General features: G+C 42.1%; 1 protein-coding gene across 2 annotated transcripts in view; it reads left to right on the top strand.

The window, feature by feature from the left end:
- The window catches only part of AMMECR1 (AMMECR nuclear protein 1), a 105,101-nt gene that overhangs the window by 23,433 nt on the left and 55,219 nt on the right, over positions 1-26,449 (top strand). Inside the window, exon 2 of one of the 2 annotated variants that reach the window (XM_050901513.1) lies at positions 3,184-3,715. In XM_050901513.1, the coding sequence (XP_050757470.1) occupies positions 3,184-3,715 (532 nt within the window). Of the gene's footprint in view, positions 1-3,183; positions 3,716-26,449 lie in introns of those variants that run through there. The other variant, XM_050901514.1, reaches the window with a different exon arrangement.

Genomic DNA, 26,449 nt, shown 5'->3' with positions numbered 1-26,449 from the left:
AGGGAAAAGAATAATTGCTTTTCGGCTTGATCTTCTGCCTGACATCTGCACAAACAGCTGCATGAACTCAAGAGAATGGGTGGGACAGGAAAGAGAACAATTAGCTGAGGTAGAGCTGCTTAAACCAACATTACTGCTACTGCAGAAATGCACATGGAACCACAGCCTAAACGTGCTATTTTAAGTACCCTTTTAAATCCCTCACCTGTCACAGTGCCTATTAAAAGAGTTGATACTAATAAGGCAAGGATTATATCACTCCCGCTTACCAACGCAGCCCAATTTTGGCTCATTGTTTCCTTGTTCTGGTTGTTCTTGTCTTGTAATTAGATTGTAAGATACTGAGAACATAAATCATCTTTTGGCCTACTTCAGCACAATCTGACTTCTACTACAGTCAGTGCAAATTTTACCTTGGATTCAAAAGGAATTGGATCATGTCTGTTAGGATACCATTTCCCCAGATACTAGCCATTCTGATTTTTTTGTTTAAGAACGGCAATCCTTCAGAGCAGCTTTGGATCACTGAGAAGTATCCTCCTGCAAATAATTCTATTTTTCTTATCATCATTTCTCTAACAGCTCTTTTCAAGACTCATGGGTTGTGATTTTTAATTAAAAAATTAATTTCAATCTCTCACTTGTAACAAGTGACAATTCTAAAATCACTGGGGCTTTAGAACATGAGGTGAGCAATAGTGCTAAACAGCTGGAGTCATAAAGGAGAGCTACATCACACCTAAATTAAACTGATCTAATTGCACTACCACACTGACTTCGGTCGTACTGCTGAAAGTTTGGTTTTTATACTGAGTTCACTGAGTACATTTGACTGCATAGGAGGCACAGCATAGTCATCAACCAACAGGAGAAAATCTGCTAGGTTAGTAAAATATACAAGTACTATATACATGAAGGAACTGAACACATTCAGGGTTCCTTGTAATAAGAAATGTAAAGGTCCTTGAGACTTAACTGAAGCAAAGGGCCAATGAAACAGATGCTGCAGTTAACTGAAGTTGTCTTATCCAAAGAATAAACTCTTCTTCAAACATAAATGGAAATTTTCCATTGAGCTATGAAAAAATGTTTTGTGAGTCTGCAGTTCACGCTACTGACAAAAATATTTGATAATACAATTGTGTCTTCCTGATTTCACTAAACAATAGTTTCCACAGTTGTGTTTGTATATTTGCTGTTGTCTCTACAAAAGAGAGATTTGGTATACATTACATTGCACTGAGGTAAAACAGGAGCACAACTATAGGCAAATACAGCAAAGAACATCTGCAGGGTTGGAGAAAGTAAGGTGTTTTTGATGAATAAGTAATATATTTAACTTAGTTTTTCATTCAGGGACCATTGCAATACAATATTTAATCAAAAAGTGATCACTGTGCTCTATCAGGAGTCTTGATACTGCATAAGGATATCAGTCCTAGCTCTGAGACTTACACTGAACCTTACAAATATCTGGCCCAGTGGAGTGAATGATTTATATTTGTGTCTGTATCATAAGCTTTTGCAATTACTTGATATTTTTATAAATGTTGGTGTTAAATAATGTAGGATGGTAAAAAAAAAAATTAGAAAAAGCCAGAATTCAACACCTGGAGAAACTATTTTCCCCAAAGCAACAGAAGGTGTCACTGCTAACTGATTTTAAACAAATGAATCCCGTAAGTGGAAAACACTGCCTTTGTTTTGAAAGAAACTTGAAAGTCGTTTGAGAGAGGGGAACTGGGTTCCCTTCTCAAGTATTCTCCAGCTCCAAACATAAACATTACATTTAAAAATGGAAAACACTGCTTTATACCATCTAATTCTTCTCCTTTCTGTTTGGTATTATTCCCTGCAGCTGTTTCACCTTAGGCTATGATTCACAGTCAAAGCAAGAGAAATTCAGGCCAGTATTTGGACAGAAACCCTCAAAGGGCTTTTTAACCCATCAGTATTAGAGCCCTAGTAACTGAGGATTTTCTCTTCAGATCCATGATAGTTCAAGATCCAGACAAAATTAAGAGCATGAGGACGCTGGAGAAACCATTGCCAACAAGAAACGTAAAACTGAGTCTCTAAGTTGTTTGCGACTGTGAAAACTGTCTGTAGACTGCATTTTAGCTTGGATAATGACTGTCTCTAAACTTGCGATATTATTTTAAGTCTATGTGGCAGTCCTCACTCCCTTGTCTTCCTTGATATTGTAATGTTAAACAGCTGCTACATCCCATGCCAGAGATAGCTGCGTAACACTGACGGGTGAGGTGTTATTTTCTAAATATACATACGTACAGCTTTTGAAGTACTTTATGGCCGTTTGCAAGTTTCTCCGTAAATTCAGATACATCTATATATGAGGCTAATATAAAACACATTTCCCCTCCCACCCCAGTAGCTTGGTGAGCTTAATTTTAGATGTGTGGAGCACTGCAGGAACTCACATCCTTTTCCCTCTGGACTTCCCTTCCCTAGAGGTCTCGCCATGAGGAAGCCTGGGCTGCGGGCACCAAGGGCCGTGGTCTCACAGGGACATGGCCACTTGCCCTGTAGCTGAGGGCCTACGCTCTGAGCTGCTACTTATTGGATGTGAAGTAATTGCCAAAGCTGTAATTAAAAATAAATATATATATAAAAAGCCTGTGGCTTTTAGCCATCACGACTGCATGTTTAATAGGTGCATCCAAGCACTCTCTGCAGGCTCCCAGCCTGCCGATTCCAACACTTTTCCCCCTCCCCTCTCTTCCCAAGAGAAAGGCATCTCAGGTCACTTGAATTATTTAGCGGGGTGTTTTTAACCATCTCAAGGGCTTTGCTTCTGCCGTGCGGCTCCTGCGGAGCTCGGGTTTGTGGGTTTATTTTTATTTTATTTATTTTTTTTTTTAGCACGCGGGGTGGAGTTGCTCCACTTCCCTGGCAGGAGGAGGAGAAAAAGCACGGGGGGAAGGCGAGAGGGGTGGCTCGGCGTGTGGAGGGGAGGGGAAAGGCCGCCAAGGCCCCGCCGCGGCCGCCACACCTGCGGGCCACGCTGCCCCCTCAGCCCCGGCCCTGTCAGCCGGGGCCACTCACCGGGTCGCTCTAACGCAGCTCTCTCTGTTTCTCCCCCCCCATCTTCCTCTCCCTCCTGCTCCTCATTCATTCTTCCCCCTTTCCCGCCGCCTCCCTCTCGCCCCCTCCCCGTTGCAGGCGGAGCGGGCCCGGCAGGAGGCGGAGCGGGCCGCCGCACGTCCCCCGGCCGGTCGGCCGGCCCCCCCGCCATGGGTCGGAAGCGCTGCGTGGGGGGAGACGGCTCCAAGATGGCGGCGGGTTGCTGCGGGGTGAAGAAGCAGAAACTCTCCAGTTCCCCTCCCTCGGGCTCGGCCGGCCCGGGAGGCGGCGGCAGCGGCTCCCACTGCGGCGGGGCGGCGGCGGCGGGGGGCGAGCCGGGGGCGCTGCCCCCGCCAGGGGGCCCCCGCCTCAACGGCCTTGGGGGGCTGGCGGGGGGCGCCGCCGGCTGCGCCCTCTCCCCGCCGCTGCCGCCCAGCTGCGGCGGGGGCCCCGCCGGCCTCTCCCCGCCGGCCGCCTCGCTGCTCTCCTCCCCCGGCGCCGGCTCCGGCGGGCCCGGCTGCAGGAAGATGGTGGTGTCGGCCGAGATGTGCTGCTTCTGCTTCGATGTGCTCTACTGTCACCTGTACGGCTACCAGCCCCCGCGGAGCCCCCGCTTCACCAACGACCCCTAGTGAGTATCGCCGCCGCCGTGCCCCGGCCCGCCGCCCCAAGCCCGCCCTCCCGGGCGCCTCGTGCGCGCCCGTCCCGCCCGGCTCCCCCGGCCGGGCGCCCTGCCGGTACCCGCCTCCTCGCCCGGCACCTTCCCCGCCGCCGCCGCCGCCGCCCGGCCCCTGTCCTCGCCTGGCCCCGCGCGGCCCGCCTGTCCCGGGGCCTGGCCCGCGGGCGCCCCCGCCCCGCGGCTGTGCGGGCGCCGACCGGGCTCCCCGGCGTGCCCTGGGGGCCGCGCTGCTCTCCCGCGCCCGGCTCGCCTCAGGAAGCGCGCTGCCCGGCGGCCGCCGGCTCCCCGCTCCCCGGCGGCGTGCCCGCGTTGGCCGGTCGCACTGTTAACCCCTGCCGGGCCCCTCCCGGCCCGTCGTGCACGGGACTCGCTAGTGGCATCTCCCCCCTGTTCCCTGACGGCTCCGGCCGGGCTGTGCCGTGCCGTGCCTGCCCCGGCAGCGCCCTGTGCCGAGCAACCCGCCTTTGTGCGAGCGCGTCGTGCCGGGCTCCGTGCCCCGGCGCGGGCTCCACGGGCCCCTGGCTTCGCGGCGACGTCCCAACTGCAGGCGCTTCACGCAGTGCCCCGTGGTCAGTGCCCTCTCCCCGCTCCTGGTTTGTGTTCAGTAGCGCCTGAGTAGACCACTCCGTGCTCATTTCACCAGTAGTCCTTACTGGGACCCCTTCGCTAGGCAGCCTTTCTCTGTCCATGTGTTCTGCATGAGTATGGGCCCCTGCTTCACCAGTGTTGGATGGTGAGTACCCAGCGTAAGAGACCTGTTGTGCGAAACCTGGATTTGTGAGCACTGGTGTACCAGTACGTTCCCTGTGCCAGGCACTCGTAACACTACTTTGGTCTCAAACCATGCAGAGTCCTTGCTTTGTAACGACCCTTGATGATCACCCAGTATTAGACATCCCGAGTCCCAGAGTAATCCCCCACATCAAATTCCCAGAGTTTTGAACAGATCACGTAAACACCTGTTACTCCCATCCTCCTCCGCCTCCCACGCCTCCTTGCAAGAGCATCTACCACGGGCCTGCTTCGTTCCCATCCCTGGCCACTCTTGTTCAGTGTTTGTCTTGAACCCCGTGCCCTCCCGCCTTCAGAAGTGACCTGCCAGGACGGTGTTGCCCAGCATGTCAGCACCTGCAGCCTGCCTGCGCCGGGGAACCAGGCGTGCTGTTGCAGATAGAGTTCAGACACTTCAGGGACTAACTTCTCTCTGACAGGAAGTTACTTCCTCTCAGCTGGGATGAGTTACTGAGTCGCTGCATGCTCCAAGTCTGTTTGAATGCAAAGTTAACGTAAGGGGTTGTTGAAATCAAGTTTCCACTGTTTTACTTTGCTTTTAAATGGGATGGAGCTTGTGTGGTGAGTTTCCGGGCTTCAGCTGAGTGTGTTGGTCCACCAGAGTGTATGTCACTTGTTTCCTCTTACATATAGTGTGACTATCGAATCTGTGAGAACCCGTACTTTATCGGTACTTAATGAATACAAATTTTTTGTGTTATGTCCTAGACCCTCGTGCACCCTCACCAATGCAAATGGTTATCATGCAGTCCATGTTTTATTAATGAGATGTAGTGTATGCTTCTCAGTGTTTAAAATAATGCAGTGTATTAATGATCTTATTTGGAGTCCTTGCTGTTCTAACACCCAGAATCTATACATCTCTTGCATACTTTCAGCTGCTGTCATGACAACCCAGCTCTGTGGATTCCTACTTAACCTGCCACCCCAGCAAGTCTTCCCTATATGCTCTTCATAACTCCTATGTGATTACATCAGAGTACCAATAATGAAAGGAGGGCAGGGAGACTCCACTGTGAGTTTCTTTACCCAGGTCTTTTGTAAATCCATGTCTGTCCTTTTGTAGATACCGACTGTTTAGGAACTGCTACTCTAAGTAGCCATTTTGCTTTGCATTGTCCTGTATCTGTTCACCATCCCAGACCTCTATAGGTTACAGCATCAGCTTTGTGCTGTTTCACTCTTTCATTGCTGTAAGAGTTGAATTCTGTCTGTGTCTCTCTGTAACAATATTACCTTGTTGTTATTATGTTTTTTAATTGTATTGCAGAATGTTCTGTTGAACAGATTAGTGCTACTGTCTCTGTTTTATTAGTGGAGGAAACTGAGGCAGGGTGAAGATCTCTCCACTGAAATGTTTTCCAGTAAGCACTTTGATTCCTCTTAGTAACCAGTAGATCACTTCACCTTTCTTCTCCCACTTCTTACTTTAACAAGAACAGAATAGCAAATTAAGTATAATTATTTGTATTTTTCTAAAATGCATATGTGCGCTAAAGTGTTCTTCAGATTTAGTTGCTAGACCTGGTGAAAAGTTGCTGCATCAATGGACTTCTGAAAATGGCACTGCCATTAAAATTAGTGGTATCATTTCTGCTTGTTCCCATGCTTGTGCCAGCATGCACGGTTGTACAGAGTGAGAAATGATCTAATCACAATTTTATTTTTTTCCCTGGTTAGTTTTCACAGAGATTGGTTCCTTCTAGATCGTAGCATGGCTTCACAAACACTTGTGCCTGCACAAGTGTGAGGTGGGAATAAGCAGACAGATGGCAGAACTGCTGCTTTCAGCAGCCTTGTGAGCTGATTATGTTTGTGCAGTTGGGGAAGCAACTTTGAAAAAGTTGTTCGATATTACATGTAAAATCCTAGGTCGGTGAATAATTGCTCCTGCTAAATGTTCAGAGGCAGCATCACTTCTAGCATTCAAAAGATTTCCAGGCAGTCTTATCGATAACTGGGTAGCTCACAAAGATACGATATTGTCTTTGAAGCTGAGCTTCATCCTGTACAGCAAAAAAACCTGAATGAGAACTGGCATTTTTCAGTGAATGTATGTTGCAGCTTTCTGCCTGGAATCCTTGTGGAGGTTTTGTCTGGAGACCAAAATACCTGTTCTAAGAGTAGTACTCTAAAATAAGAGTTTGTATGTGAATTCTAGAAATATTTTTTTAAAATTATATTAATTACAGGGAGGATGAAAGACCTGTTAGCAGGTATCCTCACACAAGCATGACTCATATTCCTTGCAGGTCTTTGAACAATGAAACTGGGCACGATCAAAGAAAAGCAGGTGGCTGAATCACTTGGACAAGGGGTTCTCGTGTGTTGTCTTTTGAACAAAACCTGCTTGTGACACCTCCGGATTTTTGTAACTTTTTGATGCCAAGATGAGCACCACGGCAGGGCTTGAAGGGAAGGAAATTTGTAGCAGTTAGTAGGAATGAGACGAAATGCCTGTTTTGAAAGGGTGCAGGTTTTGGACTCTAGCACAGCCCATACATGGATGAAATATTTGGCATTTTCATATGTCTAACTGTAGTTCCTAAAGCACAGGATATGGGGTGTTGGTCGAGGGTATTGCTAGGGAGCTGTTGAGTTGGAGAGAGTGACTCATGGAGTCAAAAGAAGATAGCTAGAAGATACTGAATCTGTCCAGCAGTGTCTTGGTGAGAATAGGCTCAGCAAATCCTTCCAGCCACAGGCTTCCCCTTCTCTTGTAGGCTTCCACTGATCTGCCAACATTTTACTCTGTCACTTAATTGAAGAGCTTTCTTCTACCTATAATTTCACTTCACTTTGAGTTGCTCTCTAAGCCACTTCTTCACAGGGTATGTTCTGCAGGGTATGTGCTTTCCCCTTGCTTCTACCACTGTGGTGGCTCTCAAACTATAGGTGTGGAAGGAATGTAAAAATTATCGTGGATGTGTGGAAGCTGATACAAAGTTTGAAAGTTGCTGCCTCAGACAAAAATTGTCACTTATACAAAGTGTCATTCGGACACTGTTCTTGAAACTCAGTTTGATGAGTAAAGTTATGGAACACTGCAATTGATTAAAAGCAGGTTTTTTTAGAAGTGGCAATAGAAATAAATTGTAAGGGGATGCAGGAGGAGTTGTAAAAACATTTTACCCCACTCATTTAGGGAGAAGGAAAACTAAGTACCCTTTTTTCCTGTGTTTCTTACCTTTCTGACAAATAACTTGCATCCTTTTATTTTCTTTCTGGTTTGGTCTTGTGCAACACACCCCATGCCTCCGTGATCGGTGGAAACAATACCATGTCCTGCCTTGCATTGTGCAAGTGGAAAAGGGCTGCCCACTAGTGTGAGTGGGCTCAAGGTTCACGCTACTCACTACTATTTTTGTTCTAGTAGGAAACTGAGCGGAAGTGCAAGCATGTGCAAGGAGGTTGTGACAGGGTGGGAAGGGTAAGTGTGCGAAGAGTTCAGTTGAAGCTGTGCTGTGGGGAATGAGGAGGACTTTTTTTCTTAAAGATTCTCACGTGTCTGCTCACTATAAAGATTTCCTTTGGCACACAGAAATCCCCGTTCTGAGTTTTTGATCCTGCACAGTGTGTGTTTCAAGCTCTTCAGCTTGCCTACTTAATTTTAATGCGACATCTTTGTGGGGAAGACATTGTATGGCAATCCAGCAGGTTAACTCATTTGCCAGTTGTTTGCTTCTTATAGTCCCTTCCTGAAGGTCACCTGCTAGTGAACAGGATTATTTTAGTGGTGACCACCCGTACTTGACACAATTTGTGAGGGGAATCGTTTGCTCTGCCCCGTCATCTGGTATGTGGTAACCAAGAACAAGATTTTTGCAGCTGGAATGGCTAATGTGGCCCGTGCCCTGCTTCCCGTCTGGCTGAGGAGCTCTTGGGAAAGATACTTACCACGAGCGCCTTGCATCAAATGCCTAGATGATGGCTTGCTCATATCCTCCTCATCTGGCAGGGGGGGACTGTGCCAGAGGCATTAAATAGTCTGTATAGCTGATCTGCATACCTGTGGTAGATCTGGTGCTTTAGGGAAGCATCAGAGCTGCTGTGCCTGCACAGGCTGCCAGCCCTGTGCACGCGTGGAGGCTCCAGCCATCAGACAGAAGCGTCGCTAGCAACCACGTTCTTTGCCGCAGGAATAATCTGTATGGCTTGACCATCTTCTGTGATTGAAGGCCCTCTGGATGAAAATATTTTCTAGGTGATACCCAGTCTTGACCTAAAGACTTAGCTTGGAAATCCACGAGTTCCTTTCTTCATTGATGACTTTTAGTATTTTGCAGCGACTGTTCCATTTGGATACAGGACAGAGATACAGATATGCTGCGGCGTTGATGTACCTGACCTTTGTATTTCATTGTGTTTTCAGGTCCAATATCTGTCAATTTACATATTCTAGAAGGGTATGGGGTGGCAGTAGTACACTACCTGAATTCTTCATTAGTGACGTTTGGAGACATTTAAATTCAATATAGTTTAAAAATGTGGAGCTAGCTAATCTTGTGGCCATTAGTTTTCACGCTCTCAAAGGAGGTTGTGATTCTGCTCAGAGTGAGTGTAACTTGACCCTGTAGTAAAGAAATGGTTCTAGGGTTTATTACTGGCCATCCAATTTTTTGCCTTAGTTACTGTGTCTTGATACTATGTTGGCACCAGTGGTGGTGATTTGCTAGTAATTTAGATTGAAATAGTTTAAAATCTTTCTGTACAGTCCCAAAGCTGGTTTTTTCCCAAAATGTTAAATTACTGTCTGATGCTTTCTTTTTAAGGCATTGAAGAAAGATTAGGCTTGTCTGTAGGTGTGTACATATGCTTGTGCATACATGTAAATAAAAATGTTATGGCTTGCAAGTTCATAGGATTACATGCTTTTCTCAATTTCTTGTTTCTTGGCTGCAGCCTGACTTCCTGTTTTAGTCTCTACAACTTATTGTAATGTTTAAATTTGGAGCCTTGTGTTTGACTCCTTGCTTGCCTTGGTATATGTTTCTTTACAAGCATTTTTGTGAAACTGCCTGGAAGCTTACCAAAGTATGAATTTCGTATTGTCTTAAAAAACCCAACATTCTTCCTCCACAATCCGTACTCAGAGTTCAGCTGTACCTATTGACATTACTATTCTCCATGTCAGAAGTTTGAAGTTTTGTTGTTTCTCTGCAGGACTTAGTTGTATGGCAGTGGAGACTTGTGTGGCAGACTGCAATAATTTGTATTAATTGTCACAGTAACATTACACAACAGCTATAATGATTGCTTGGTCATGGCTAAAGATCAACACCAGTCACAAACCAAAAAACACAGCAAGCAAACACGCAGACAGGGAAGTGTTCTCTTATGTCTGTGTGTCTGACTTCATTCTGTTGTTCATGTGTATGTCATGTGGTTTTGTATAACCTTCAGTATTTTCGTCTGACTTAACATGGTCTTTACTGTTGAATATTAAATGTTGGAATATGAAGTGGTGGTTCTTTCAGAGTGGCATTCTGCGGTAGGTGTTTTTAAAATACAGTGCAGTAGGAAATGTGTATTTTGGCTGGCGTTTGCAGTGCTCAGCAGGGAATTCCCAGCGTATTTGAAAGTAGCACTGGTGAATGCATCTTGGTACAGCAGAGGAGGAAAAGGGGTAAAGCTGCATGGCTTCAGAAAGAACTTGCCTTTGCCAGTAGGTTCATCTTCTGATATGATTGGTGAATGAAGAAAATACTGCTATGATAAACTCCAAATTAGGTTAACTATAATATGAGGGCTTTTTCCTTCATAAGCTCATTTTAGTGAGCTCTTATGTCCAAATGAGGTAGTTTCTATTAGTACAGGGGATCACATCATAGACAGTCTTAAGGGTAGACCCTGGTTTTGTTTCTTCAGCTGAAAACAGTCACCACAAAGTTATAATAAATGCTCTGATTCATTGCAGTACTAGTTTTGCAGAAGTTAATTGTTCTCATACCCCTTGTAGGGTGAGGAGGAGTCAGCAGCCACGTCTCCCTGTGCCATCAGTCTGGTCATTCATTTTTTGTTGCCTCCTTTGTTTTAGTTACGTTCATATCTTTTGTTATGTTTTCTTTTACTCTATCTTGTACTGAAGAGAACTTCCTGATAAAGATTTCTGTGGATTTTGCAAATTCAAATTTTGGCATTGTTTTTGACATTATATAGTCCTTTTTAACCTGTCTGCCTGTGAGAAAAATATGGCTTGGGTCTGGATTTGACTTACTTCACGTGTACATCTAACTCTAATATTCTTTGTTAGAAATTGTTGAGAAGTTAGTGATTTAAGAATGCAAATATTGTATTTGAAGTTATTAAAGGAGTGCAAAGCTCCACCTCTTCTTCAGTTATGAGATAAACATGTTGTTTCTTATGACACCTTTATAATTGTAATGTTATCTAGCATTGAATACTGAAGCAAGAGAAATCTAACGTTGGCACTTTTTCGTCATATCTGTTAAGAAACAGGTAGATACCATGTAAGTGTATGGACAGTTCTGTTATCAAGCCCTAAACATCCTTTTAACTGCTCATCTCCAGATAGATAGGGAGTAGTTGCTGTTGTTGACAACTAAGAGATAACCAGGAAATAAAGGTTTGGAAGACCAGGCTAGCTCAGTTCGCTTAGTTTACAGATCTAGGCTGTGACGAGTCAATGAATGAAATATATTTATCTAGTCCATAGTTTTTGGTTCTCTCAAGACTTACACCATAATTAATGGAGCAAGCTCAGTATGCCAAGCTATCTATTTTTACATTAAGTACTTGTTTTCAGTTAACTGCAGGTTTTCCGTAGCATCAAATTATTGTATTCAGAAGTAGAAGTGCTAGTGTGCTAACACAGAAGTTGTTTGAGCCATGTACTGGTGGTTTCTGCGGTAAGAGTCTCTGTGGAAGGCAGGAAAGATGCAAATTATTTAAAAATAATAGTAGACTCGTCAGAGTTTGGGCAATACTGAAACTGTTGCTAGGCTGGAGGCCAAAACAAGTCCAGTCAGGCCCTGACCCTCATTTGCAAAGCATTATGAAAATGCTTGACCTGTTTTATGATGTTTGTGCTCCTACAGAGTGGGGTATTATATTGGTGCTCAGTTTAGAATTGCAAAGTTTGCATTTAAATAACAAGATGGGGCAGCTCTACTGCAGTTAATTCACAAATTCTCAAAAACATGTCCTTAATAACAAAGCATGTTAGGGAGTGTAATAGCTATAAAATGGAATGTAGCTGTTAAGTTGATCCTAGTGCTGCATTCAGATAGCACATAGTTAATAATTTGAACTTGGATTGACACATTATCTAGATTTCCTAACTGTTTGTTAGTGCTGTGGTATATGCTGACTGACCAAAAGCTGTGGTGTTTTTCAGTCCAGCACTGTAAACGACAGTAGGTATCTATCTTTCCTGGGCTACTTGTATGACCTTTTAAAAAGCCCTTCATTTTCATAACTAGGGTCTTGGCAGAAGGGATCAGTGTAAAGGGCTTTATTTGTTAAGTGGGATACCCCCCTGCTCCATTGGCCGTAAACATTTATTCGGTGAGGTATTTGTTGCATTTGTCACATCTCTTCACTCCTGCTGTCCCCCTAACAGGCTGCACGTATGTTTCCCTGCCTTATAGGATATGCCTTAAACTTTTGTGATCTGACTGGGCTTTGATAGCTTCCTGGAAAGCAGTGCTTGTTGTGAGTATGTGGATATTGCTTTGCCACACTGAGTACTTGCAGCCAAGGTTATTAAAGTGCTAATTTCATGAGAATGACATCTTACAGAATGCAGAACAGCTTCGCTGAGTTGTGGCAAGGTCACTGGGACAGCAGCCATATAGAGAGGTGTATGTCTTCCCAGAGCACTCATGCCTTTCTGTGTTATATGATTGTGAGAACTCACTCCCTTAATGCCATAGAAAATCTCATTTTATGCCCTTCTTCCCATTAGCTTGAACTCTGTGGCATTTTTGGCAAGGTCCTGCCTAGGGCTGTGGCGTTTGTAATACATGAGCCATAGACATACTCCTGTAATTTATCCTTTGCCCCTCTGCCAGCAAAGGTGTCTCCTCTCCAGGCTTTGCTGGCACATGATGGGTTCCAGCATCTGTGACACTGCCTGCTTTACTGGGTGGTACTTGGAGTCCATGTTTGAAACAGAAGAGAAAGGAGGGAAGGATCCTTGTCATAATCCTCTTTTAATCAGCGTCAGAATTACTTCTACTTCATCCTTTCCAGAGAGTTAAATCACTTTCCTTGTTTTCCATGTGGCATTTTGCACAGAGATAAGAATTGCGTGGATGAAGCTCTAGAGTTCATGAGTTTTAGGTGTATTAGGAAAGGTGGAAAAAAGTGTGTGATCCTCCACTGATGGGCAACAATGTGGGCCAACTAAGTAAATCTGGCTGCTTCCAGCCCCGTTTCCAGGTGACTGTAGGAATATAAGGATTGAATACCACACCATTTTCCTTACCCAGTAAGTGAGCACAAGGATAAGTTCAGCTGCCAGTGAATGGCAAGTTGCAAAGCAGTTCTCTTCTGTATAAATAAATGTGCTAGAAGATTGACTTTTTGGGAAGACGATGTGCTAGGTAGAGGTCCCTTGTAAGCTTTATAGGGAGAAAAAAAATATTTTTCTAGTCCTCAGTACTTTAATTTGACTGCCACATTAAGCATGCAATGAATGCCAGTCAGAAAGTATTGCACCAGCCTTCTCTAAGTAGTCTTTCTGCAGAGAGAGTATTGGAGGCTGAGGAGCTGGTTGAAAAACCCACAGAAAAGGTGTAGTCGTAGTGAGGAAAGAAGCCCTCTTCAAAGACTGCTGCAGTGCCTGAAGGGAGGTGAGTAATTGCGAGTGATGTATCCCTTAAGCATGAGGGGAACAAAACTTCAGCAAGCCACTGGCCCAGATGAAAACCTGCAAGCCAAGCGATAGAAGGCAAGTTCTTTCGGTACAGTGTTGTACGAGCAGTTATCCAAACTCTGAAGAACCAAATGGAAATGTAGTATTAAAACTAATCCCTATTAACATGCTGATAGAATGTGAAATTCTAGTGATTAGACTCACTCTTCCTTAAGAAATAGGAGCATAATTCTGGCTCTGGTTCAGTTCAACTGGAACTGAAAAGTAAACAGATAGAGAAGAGGCAGGTGGCAAAAATCTCATGTAGGATACTTGCCACCATAATATCTGAATTCCTGCAAAATACAGGGAATAAAAGTTGAAAGAAGATAAAGATTGGTGCTGTTCATTTGGAAGGAACGCTGGATAAAACCAAGCATTAAAAATAAAGTGTTATAAAGAAGGGTAAATAGAATACAAATTACCGTTCTCTTATTTCACAGAAAAAAGATTGAAGTGAGACAAGTATTCCCATGTACGCTTACCATTGTGGTCTCTTTTCACCTCAAGGATGAATTATTGCGGTTTGCTTTGCTTGGACTATATTTTAACATAGAAATCTAAGCCACTGCAAAACGTAGCTCCCAGTAGTGCCTCTTTTTGGGAGAACATGAAATCTGTGCTTCAGGTTATTCGGTGCCAGCTGCTTTTTTTACCTCCCCCCCCCCTTTTTTTTTCATTTTGGAGAATTTCAAGGTGTTAAGTTTTTTACATATGTAACATAAGTGGCTTGGAATAACCTACTCAAAGACTGCCTACTACCCTATACCATTCTGCTAACTTAAGTGTGTTTTCTTCCTCTTTAAATGTGTCAGAGATGCTCAGCAGCAGATGAGTCTTGTTTGTCATAAGGTGAAAGCAGTTACACTAGACAGGATAGATGAAGATAGAAGAAGGTGATGAGCACTCTCCGCTGGTACAATGTTTTACACTAAGTGGTTGGAAATAAGAAACTTTTGTCCCTGCTAAATAAGTGGGCTGTTCCTGAATGGTTCCTAGTATGGTTTCTGTAAATTTTTGCAGCCTGTTTGAGGCTGTCAAAATTCATAATTGAATTATGGAGGCTACAGGTCTGATTATTTCTGAAGTTTTCACTGAAATTTTGTTTCAGTTTAAAAAAATGTTCTTGTTTTTTTTTCCCCAAGGAAAAGTGCTAAGCCATTGAGACATGCTGAGATATGGTTTCATCTTAAAAGGCCACATGCTATGAATTGGAGATGTGAGATATTTAGTCTTCCTCTGAGCAGTAGCCATCTAAATGCATGGATCACAGACATATGTCCAAAAGCTAGGCAACGTAAGCATAATATACTTTCTTGGTTGTCATTTGATGTAGATTGTTTAATGGAAATTGCTCTGGTGGAGAAAACTAGAGCAGTCCAGAGTGGTCTCTGACATTTTGACACTGAAGTTTAGGGTTTTGGAGACACCAGAAATTTCTTGGAAGAGGCCATTGCAGAGAGATCAGTAATCTTCAAATGGTTCCACAGATAAGGCTTCTATTTGTTTTTAAGTGATTGGATTAGTCTAAACAGAAAGAGATAATCTTACATAAAACCATTGATTGGCCATTGGACCTCTGAGTGTTTCTAGGGTTTTGCAGGTTCTGTCCAACTTCTCTGTGTGCAAGTTATTAGAGGAGGCAAGTGTGACTTGAAGGATGAATCACTGCAGTGAGGTTTGGAAGACTTGTGTTTTGTTCCTGACCATGTCATTATGGTGGACAAACCTGGATGAGACCCTCAATCTCTCTACCTTGTGTTCTTACTGAAAAAAATAAGGTACCTCAACCTACTTTTCTTTGTTAAGTTAGTAGCGAGCAAAATCAGCTATTGTTGCGATTGTTCTTTCCAGTGACTGGATTACCCTGCCAGAAGGCTCTCCAGACTCGGCTCAGGATATTTTTGCCTAAATTGGCAACTTGGAGGCATAGACTTCTTTTTTTTTTTTTTTTTTTAAATACTGTTATCCATTATATCTGAAATGAATCATAGTTGTATTTGTGTTAGCTTGAACCCTTCAAAGGCTATTGTTGCTTCTCAATTAAGTCACAGAATTTTCAATTAAATTTTTTTTTTTTGAGGATAGTTTTCTCCATTTGGGTACTTTTAGTCACAGTATCCTCCTTCGTATATTTGGGCTAATGTTTAGTGAATCCTTTCTCTGAGAATAGTGTAGACAGTTGTAAGTCGTGCTAGCACAAGTTGAAGATACGACCTTCCAAAAATCATATTGCATAATTGTTTCTACTCTAGACATCCTGTTTGTCCTAGTCACGTGAACACCATTCTTTTATGGACATTTTAGAACCGAAAGGAGGGTATGGTTACCCATTTACTGCCCTGTTAGAGCCAGTAAACTATGGTTCTGTAGTGAAACAAGATTCCTTGATTTACTGAATGTTGAAAAATGGAGATGAGCAGAAAGAGAAGGTAGGGTGGCAAGGAAGGTACAAGCAGTGACTGTATAGTGATACTTCCCCAAATACTTTTCTAGTCTTCAGCAGCTTGCAGTTTGGGATGTCTTGAGCCAGAAGTGATGTCTTTTATCAGTAATTCTCCCCGACACCCCACCCCCCCAGCAATGGGTATATTATAATGAAATTTTAATGAGGTAAAGTTGGGAGGAAGACCAGAATGCTATACAGGAAAGACTGAAACACTTCAGGGGCTATACTGTTAGAAATGGATGAAAATCAATATGTTATGGGGCATCTTCACGTACTTCAGGGGCAATTAAAAACTGATTCTGTAAGTTAGGAGTTTGTTTCTCTCCTCAGTGGTTTCTGGGTATTACCAGTTGACTGCCAGTTGTCTCTTACCCTTCATTATGCTATAGATATGTAAAGGGCAAGTGGCTATTTTAAAGATAAATTATCCGTAAAAATAGAAAAGCGTTAAATACAATTGTACAAGAGAGCTGCTCAGATCTTACTTGTAAAACTTTATGGTTCTGCTACTCTCAGGAGAAAGATATTTTCTGTTTGCAGAGCAGGGCAGCCAGAGTGCCTGGAAGAAGTGTGAGATCAGCTTGCAAAGGAAGATCAGAAGAGCTAGGCTGCTTTAGAGGATCAGAACAATAGCCGAGAGGTACAAAATTTGATTGGGGGGTGGTGTGTATGTATATGTGTGTATACATATTGGTGTATGTATATGTATGTTTGTGTGTGCATATGTATGTGTATATAGGAAGAGAAAGACAAAGGGAAGCAAATTAACTGCTTGAACTAGATGCCAGTACTGCCAGAAGAGCAAAAGGATATAAACAGATACTTCTGACATAGAAGTTCAGTGCTGTCACTAATAGCTTCTGTGTCTGAATATGGAGATAGGTCTTTTAAACTGTGACACTGATGCTTTTTTTTTTAAAGGAAAGATTATTATTGGAGAATAGTGATTGTGATGATAGATGAAGTTTAATATCTTATCTCTAAGGACTGTTAGATGAACTCTCTGTAGGCAGCTTCTGTTAGAAAGTGGAATAACTTACTTTTGAGCAGATTATTTGTTTCAGTGTGAGTTCAGAGATGCCCAAGTTGGCTCTCTGTGACCTGTTTAGGTCTAGCAGGATTACTAACTTAGTAAGTGGGGTTTGTTTTCTAATAAACTGTTTTGCTTTGGCAGAGAAACTTTTATTGTGATTTCCCTGCTTTTGGCTTGAGTAAGATTTATGTCTTTCTCGAGGTGGAAATTGAGGCAAACATTGGTCAATAACAGAGCTCTGTGGAGGTAATGAATTTGGAGAATGTTATGTGTATAAATAATTTTTCACTGAATTGGAACTGAACCATAACTCGGTAACGGTTGCTGTTGAACAGGGAATGGGGATACTGCTTTTCTGAACACAGTATCTTTGCTATTAATAAGAAGTGTTGCCAAATAAAACCCAAGGAAATGACAATTCAAATGGCAAATAAAGTATTTGTTAAGCAGTAATTGTTTTGAACTAGTGATACTGGAGACTTTACTACTTGACTTCAGCCAGCTAACAAAATGGATTTTGATTTGCACAGCAATTCATGACAGCAAAGAAATGGAGCAGTTTAGGAGCACAGGTTCTATGAAAGGGAGTAACGGGGAGCTGAAATGACAGGCTCACCCTGAGGTATCTGGGGCTGTCGGGGCTTCCACATTTACTTTGAGACGTCAGAAGACTTCAGATTGATAGGTTTTGAAATTGTGGTATGTGAACAACTTTTTAAGCAAAGCTGGGTTTTGGTAGGTTGTTTGTTCCAGTGAAGTGAGATGGTAGGTGATCATTGCTTCCACAGCTGATATGTTTATTGTTTATCAGTGTTTTTAAATGGTTGTTCTTCTGTTTCCCCTCATCTCAGTTGAGGTTTCCCCCATCAGCTGAAGGATGGTCACTGCTACCTCTGTTTTGGGCTTGGATGCATTTGAGGGAGTGGCAACCTTTGAGGAGATAAAACTGGAAATGATGATCAAAGGAAGAGTTTGATCTCACGCAATGAGGTAAACTGCTGAGGTGGAACGTGCCATCTCCTCTTCACGTGTATGGTCTGGCATGGAGCTGAGTGGTATTGATGGGGGGGTGCTGTACCAGTGGCTGTACCTGAGCAAAGTCAAATATGTAAATCCATGCTTTAGTTTTCCGTAGAACTTGCCGATCACAGTGTAGACCCCCCTGTCACAGGTTACCAAGAGAAAAATACGTGGTGCCAACCTCCAGCTGTCGGGTCTGGTGAATAAAAATTGCAGACTGGAGTCCGGTCAATGAGTGAGATGATAGTTTAATTCTTCTACCTTGGAAGAGGTGAAAATATGAGGCCTGGCACCTTGAAGCATTGCATTGAGAAATCCGAAAAGGAACAACTCGGACCTCTCTGTTGTCTTCAAGGAATTTACAGCCTTTTTCATAGTCCTTTAGAAGCCATCTGCCATTATAAGTGTGTTGATTTAAAAATAAATAGGCAGTAGGATGGTTGAATCTTTAGTCTTCTGGAATAAAGATACATCTTCAGTGGTTTGGCCTTTAGAAACTTCATTGACTAACCAGTGTACAGATTTAATAACAACAAAATAATATTGCCCTTTAGGTCAGTGGTTTGGTCCACAGCTGTTTTATTTCAGTTAATTCCCAGAATAATGACTGAATTATGATTGTGTGGGATCTGCTCATGGATAGTGAGTTGTTGGGGGCTTTTTGGTAGTATACCAAATAATGTTCTTTAACAAAACTAACAATTTTATACTATATATTTTTGTGACAGAGTTGTAGCATACAGTATTTTCAGAGAACTCCGGTACTACTTTTGAAAGGCTATATGTATTTTGCTGGTGCACCATGTAGTTGTAATTTTGTGTTAGATAGCTTCAGAAATGTTGCATAATTTTCAAAGTTAATTTGAAAATGTAGTTAGCTTTTTGCTTTCATAAAATGGTATCTAGTGAAGAAAAACGAAACAAAACATGAACACACAGGTTTTAATGCATCAAAATTAAAATGCACCCTGGTTATTTTCTGGTGTTTCCAGGCTAATGAGATGGGTTTTGAAATTCAGTTTTGACATTTGAAGGGATCTTACTGGAGGTGTTCTGTACATAGTTATAAGAGACTGTTTGTATCTCATGTGGTGTTTGAGAGAATATTTAATTTTAGAAAGAAATGTTTAAGCTTTGTTTTGGAAACATTGTAGTCTCTTTGCTTGAGGTTAATTCTAGGTCTTCCAGAACTTTGTTTTCCTTTAGTATTGTTAATGTTGAATAGCTGACTGTCTTATGCAGTGTATTTGTATCCTGCGAGACACTTGAAGGACATTATAGAGCTGGACTGTAGTTTTGCAATCTGACTTCACTCACATAACCAATCTGTTGCAGGCATAATTAATGGTGTGACTATAGCCTGCTGGTTTAGGGAACTAATGTGAGTTAAATGCAACTTTTGGATGAGACTGCATGTCCATGGCAAACAAAACACCCTCATATATGTGCCCCACACCCTCACTTGTACTGCTTGCATTGATCAGTGTATGCTTGCTGTGCTGTTTCTGCTTGATAAGTCAGCAGCAGATACTCTACTGCTTTTTGTTAGGTTATTTTTTTGCTGAGTTGTAAGACTTTTTTTGCTGAGTCTTTTAGCATGCTAAATGTCAGAGCTGGCTTAAGGGACTGGGTCTTCCCATGCAGTCTGGGAAGAGATGGGACTCTTGCAACCAGCCATTATTAATTTTAGGCTGCCAAGAACTGCAGCTTAAGTTGCTTTAACCTGGATTTGTTTTCTGCTCTGAGAATGTAATTGTTCTCCTGGTTGAGACCGTTAGCCTGCTATTGTCTCCAGCAGTGCTAAAGATAACAGTGGAGAGAGATACTTGAGTTTCAACCTGGTGGTGTGTTTTTTTTTTTTTGGTTGGTTGGTTTTTGGGTTTTGGGTTTTTTTTTTTTTGCGGCCTCATCTCAGTGAGTATTTGACACCAACAGTTTTTGAAACCTCTCAGCTTTTGACACCAACAGCAGGTAGATTGGTGCCTGCGAGTACATCCAGAAGCTGTGGAAGAAAAAGCAATCACATATGACAAACTTCCTATTGTGTATCTGCTGTTAGCAGTATTGCCAATTGGTTGCCCTATGTCCAATTCCCCAGTCATCAGAGCAAAGCTTACAGGCTGGAATATAAGGCTAAACAAGGTTATGGGATTTTTTTTTTTTTCCGCTGCTGAGTTCATCTGGGTGCGTCATGGTGCTTTTAAGCATGTGGTTGCAAACATTGCAATGTACAGCAAACCTGTGCATCGTGGTTTTAAGATGGTGAAGTTTGCCAGGAGCCTGCAATATGTAGCAGAGGAATGTGCAGGCTGTCACAGAAAGTCTTGAGCCCCTTGGGTGGCTGAAGATTACACTTCCAAGTTTTTTCCAAAATAATCCTAATTGATCCCTTCCATAAGACTATCCAGTGTTCAACCCAGATATTCAGTGGATCCAACAACTCAGTCCCCAAATTCAGAGGGGTATGTAAGCTGGCACCAGCTGGGGGGAAGAAGAGTTGTGATCTTGGTAGGATTTCCTTTTACAGAAGCTGTGCATACTCTTTCCAACAGACTGTGGTTGTCTATGTGCACAGTGATCTGATCCGCTATTACTTTGCAGGGATGGAAATCGCATTTGCTTTTCTGTAGTGCCAGTCCCTTTAGGGTCTTTTGTGTGCACTGGAGTTACACTGGCAACCTGTTGCCCAGCAGTTCTTCAGATTCAGGTTTGGAATGGTCCTGTAAATGCCTGGTCTGGGTGAACTACATCTAACTTACCCATTCAGCCTAATGCCTCCTCTGTACTTAATTCAAATTGACCTAGTCCCTCTGACCTATATACTATAAAGATAGGTGTGAAAGTCTTCCCAGTTGCTTCACCAGTAAAGACTGGGAACAGAATGTTCAGTGAGCTTCTCTGTGTTGGTGCTGTCATCCCTGTATCCCTTTTTCACTTTGATCTGCAAGAGATCCCACTGGTTTTTCTAGTTGGTTTCCTGCTTTTGATGTAGTTAAGTAACTTTGCAAGGTGCTACCCAAACATTTTTAGTTCTTTATTTACTGTTTACTTTTGACCCACGATGTGTTTTATAATCTCTTCTGTTCTTATTAGGCAACCTTTCTGTTTTTAAAAGCTGATCTCTCTCTGATGCCCTCCTCAACGTCCCTGTTCAGTTATGCAGGGTGTAGGCTTTTGTTGCTGGGGCTGAGGTATTCTTTTGACTGCTTTTGTTTTCTCTTCTGATTGTGGTGAACGTTTTATCTGGTCTTTTAATACAGAATTTTGTCTGCTTTGGGGTTTTTTTGTGGGGGGTGATGATTTTGTTTTTAACAGCCTCCAAGCTGTTGCAGTCTTTTTGCTGTTTGGATTGCTCCTTCTAGGGTTGTGTGTGTTTGGGTTGGTTGGTTGGTTTGTTTGAGTTTTTTTGAGGGGGAATGGGTTGGGAGGATTACTAATTACTTCAATTTTTTTTACAGTTCCCTTACTTCAAATTCATTATCCATGTGCCAAATATTTTTATGGCCTGCTGTATTCAACTACAATATTGAAATATAATTGCATTGCAGGCACAGTTACAGAGCGGCTTTCCTGTTGATGTCCTTTAACTAGGTCTTGTGTACCACTCAAAACCAAACCAAAAATGGCATCTTTTCATGTAGATCCTAGCACTAATTTCCAAGGAAGCAACCATTACTTGGGGAAAAAAAATTCTCTACATTTCATCCTGATGAATCACAGGGTCCACTTGATATCAGGAGATTTCAGTTGCACACTGTTACTACCTTTCCAAAACTTGCAACTTCATAATCTCCCCGAACTGGTAGTGCAGTTGACGATATGTCTTTATTAACTTGATTATGCGATTTCTACCATGAGAAGTTCATTGGGTTTCTCTTCTCCTGTAATACTTTATGCAATTAAATGTGTTTGTCCTTCACATACAGTGCCATTCCCCACCTGCCTGTTGTTTGTTGTTCTTGTTGGAATTGCTGAGTAAGCTGGTAGCCTTTCAGCATTATACTGTATTGATTTGTCCTCCTTCCATCAGGTCTTGGAGATGCTTGTTACTTCGAGGGTGTCAGGTGAGGCCAAGCATTTGGGCTTCCCATGTGTTACTTCTGAAATTTCTAGCAATAGTGCGGAAGTGTTTGTAAGTTCCAAAACTCTTATTAGCATACCAGTCTGGCTGACTCTGGCATGCCTAACGTGCATGCCTAACAAGTTCTTCCTGTTCCCATCGTGCCTAAATCCTTTCCCTCTATATCATTGACTTCCTATCTCAGCCTCCCTCTCAGGCCTCGCATGTGGAACTGACAGCATTTCAGAAAATAACACCATGAAAATCCTGAATGTAAGTCTTCTGCCCAATGACCTGAGCTTACTCTCCAGAGCATCCATCCTGTGTTTCCATACACAACTGTTACTAGCATGGATCCCATGGACTACTGTTTACTTTGCTGAATCACCAAGTAGTCAATGTAGATTCCCTGTGAGGTTGCTACCTTTGCATCTGATGGGCGATATGCCAACTGATTGTCAGATGCCACAAATACAGCTAGCTGTGTGTCTAGTAACGTTGTCCGATAGCCTCACCTGCTTCTTCCTAGTCTTTAAGTCTGTCTGCTACAAGGAGGATCCCTAGTTCAACAGGACGCAGTAATATCAACGGGAGGGTGGATTGTTTCTAAGAGATTAGCTCTGACCCAACTTAGGACCACATGAATGCTGGAGATGGCAAAAGACATGATGAAACATGGAACAGAAACCAAGTAGGCAACATGAGAGCACCTTTTTCAGTGCCATTGCTAGTTATCGATTATAAAACTGTAGTGAGGTTCATACGAGGCAGTGTTTTGTGGCTTATTTAATTTTTTAAAAAACTTTTTAGATTTGTTCCCTTGTAATGAAAGGATAACCCTAAACTTGTCAGTCTTCAAATATAAAAAGTGCATTTTTTGGAAGCAAAATTACTGTATTGTAGACAGCATCTCTGTATCTGTGTGAACTTGTGTTTGATAAGAGACAGTGAAAGAATGGATGTCCCAAAAGAGGATCTACTTAGCCCTGTATGTTGTCTGCCAGGGATGGCCAATGGCAGATACCACTGGAAGAATGTAAGAACAGGGGAAGCCTGTAAAGATGCTGCTGTATCCTCCAGTAATTTCCTATACTAGAGCTAGTGTCTTTGTGTTTATTGGTTGTCTAATTGTATGGCTAGTGACAGCCTGTAGTAACAGTATACTTGCTCAGAAAATGATGCTTTGTCTGTTATCTTGATGTCTGAGAGTAACTAAGGCATGTCTGCTGTGTACTAAAAATTGGGTCCTCAATTAGATACGCTGGCTCTATGTATGACTGCATCATTCTATCACTAACTGCAGTTTATCCTTCTTCCAAAGGGTCCTGTGACTGGTCATCTGGCCTGTCGCTAACGCACTTCTCTGTTGCCTAAATGCCAAGTGCTTTTCTTGTTCAAGGTTAGCATGGTTATGTTTACATTATGAGCAGTTTTGTTCTGTTTTGTGCTTTGCCTAATCTGCTAAAGCAGCAATGTGTCTGAAAGCTCCTCTGCTTTTTCCAGCGGTATAGGCTGGTCTAATAAAAGTAACTATCTTTCTTTAAAAATCTTACTGCTGTTCCTTTTTGTTTAAGCTGTACTGCGTGTATTTCTTCTTGTGGGGTGCAGATATAAGCAGTCATCATCCTTGTCCTTTTTCACTGCCCCTTTTGCCTCTTCCTCTCTTTTTGAGCTGATGCTCCTGCACATGCTCGTGCGCAGTGAAACTCAGCAGAGAAACAAACTTGGTCTAAGTTAAACTGGCAAAAAGGAGAGAGATATTTTTAACCAGATCAGTTCCCCAATCACACATGTTTGTTCCAGAGCAAGAAAGGAGGCTATCTATCTGGGGATGGGAAGGTTGGGTGAGGCTGTTTTTATTTAAGCAACAGCTCTGAACTTCACTGTTACTCAACCATCTATGCAGTCATTTGTGATTTAACGGGTGGAAAGACATTGAGAGATCATCTAGTTCATCTGAAGGCATGATATCTCTGTATTTTATACCTATGCTGACTGACAGATGTCTGTCTTACTTAAAAACATCCAGGCTCTATAGCAGACATTACTTTCAAAGAAGTGAGAACTCCATGATTTTCAATCATCTTTGTCAGTCTTAAAAGTGCTGTCTTTAGTATGTCTTTTCTGTGACAAAAATATAAATTCCATTTGGCTCTAATTCCAGCACTGTATTTAGTCTGCCTTTGAACCGTTGTCTCATTGGTTAAATTACATGGCTAAGTTCTATACAAATAGTGCAATCTAGAGTGCATTGATTTAATAGTAATTCTTGTGATCCAAAGGATTCATTTATTCCAGCTGTAGAGTTAGTGAAGTCTGAATTAGAGGGCAAATTCAAATTCTGCTGAGGCTTGGTTTTTAGCTCGTCTTGCAACATTATCATGAGCTTCTTAAAACCAGTACCAAAATAATCAAATGTTTATTAAACTTTCAAAGTTATGCATTTTAAAAATATTCAAGTATACTCTAATGTATCTTGTTATTGTATAGTTCCTAGTGTTTCAAGTCTCTTGCAAGCTACTGTTACACAGTGGACTTTTAGAATACGCAGTTTAACATGAAGAAGGATCAATGATTTTTAAGGGAATAGTTTTGAATGTTTGGCTGAGTTGCAGTCTCCTGTCAGCTGACACCTTGGCATATAAGTTTTGTAACATATTACTGCTATAAAAAAGTCCTGTGTAGTTCCAGGTTTTTCTTAGGTTTCTTTAACTATTTCTTGTTCCTTTGAACTAAGTTCCACTTAAGCAGGAAACTCCTGTGTGTTAATTTCTCACAGGCTTGGCAAATTCTCAGTTATTGGCATAAATTTTTGGTTCAACAGTTTGTTTTGCCCCTAGGTGCTTATGTCTCGGCTGCATCATGCATTTGGCAACTAAGAAAAAGCATTTTAAAGGTCCAAATGGATGCCTCTATGACTGTATGTCTAGTGTCTTGTATGTATAAAGTGTGTGAATTTAATTAACAAAGTTATTTTCCAGAACAAATTGCATACATTTCTGCCTGCTTCTACTCATTCATCTAATATTTTGAAAGAACAACGTGTCTCGCAGTTAGCTGAAATTCATTAAAATGTAAGTTATGATTCGTCTGTAGCAGCAGAATCCCAGTTATAGCTCTAATAAGATTTTGTGTGACCTTTTAATAACTACAACTCCTGGTTTTCACTGATGTCTTGACTAACTGCTTCAGGTAATATTTCAGCAGAACAAAAAAAAAACAATTTATGAAAACCCAGCATCCCTGTTGCTAATGGTCACTGGCAGTTTGGGTAAAACTGTCAAGTAATCAGAAGGAAAAATTCAGTATCTTCGTTGGCAATGAGAACAGACTTTCTTTTAAGGTAGAATGTGTAGACTCTAAAGGTAGGAGTTGTGTGTTAAGCTGCTGTCTGAAATCTATGCAAAACAATATTCTCCGGCTCTTGGTTTGTAGTTAATATGCAGCAACTACTTGTGAGCATGGAATTGCTTGCTCTCTTAGAAGAATGGGAATGGTGCTGTGACACTAGACTTCTAGACTTCTACTGCCTAGAGAAGGCTTTTTCTCTATCAACTTTCAAAAGTAATTTTATGCCTGCATCATCCTGCTAGCTGTAGAAGGGGAAACATTATACTAGCACCTCAGAATGTTTGCTGCATTCTTGCTAATGACTTCTAAGGAAAGAAAGAATCTAGGAGCTGGAGCTATTCTTATCTGATGTCTTTAGCATTGTCTTCACTATTCTTTTACAGGGTAGAAGTTCTGGGGACTTTATGCAGCTTTCTAAAACATTTTGGATGTGGTGTTCTTAAAACATGTGGTTTTGGATATATTTTACTTCATGGAATTTTAGGAAAGAGTTCTCCTGAATTCTTTCAAAGCATTAATTGCAAAAAAAAGACTATTCAAAGGAAAATGCTTTCACTGGAAATATTTTGTCTTAATTCCGGGTTGTAAGTAGAATGATCATAAACTATACATGAGATCTTTGGTGGTACTGAAATTGTTTCAACTTTGACTTGCAAAGCTTCCAGTTGTGTGTTTTTAGGGTGACTGTGTTGCATCCTTTAAAATGTTTTTCTTTGACATTAGTATCTCTAATTCAGGACTACTTGTTCCTCCTCAAGAGGAGACTGCATAGTGCTGCTGGGGGAGGATAAGTAGTGCCAGTCCTTTTAAGTGCTTGTTAATTTGGACAGTTGTTAATTTGTTAACATGTTTGTTAATCTAACTACACTTGAACATGGGGTATGTGGGTTTTGAGCTCATTTTTAGATATGGGAGCAGCATGTGGTTTTAAGTTGCTCACTTTCTTTGAAAATTGGGTGGGGAGGTGACACTGGCTGGGACCAGTTCAAAACATGTAAAATGTAGCCAAAGTTACTTGATGCAAGCTATTTATTGGATCAAATGCAGTATTTTCCTGGGTTTTCTGTCTGCTGCTATGAAAGGGAACATAAAATCATTTAATG

Source organism: Gymnogyps californianus, chromosome 9, assembly GCF_018139145.2.
Source record: "Gymnogyps californianus isolate 813 chromosome 9, ASM1813914v2, whole genome shotgun sequence".
NCBI classification, from domain to species: Eukaryota; Metazoa; Chordata; class Aves; order Accipitriformes; family Cathartidae; genus Gymnogyps; species Gymnogyps californianus.
The sequence above is the reverse complement of the archived record's forward strand: the minus strand, read 5'-3'. Positions and strand labels throughout refer to the sequence as shown.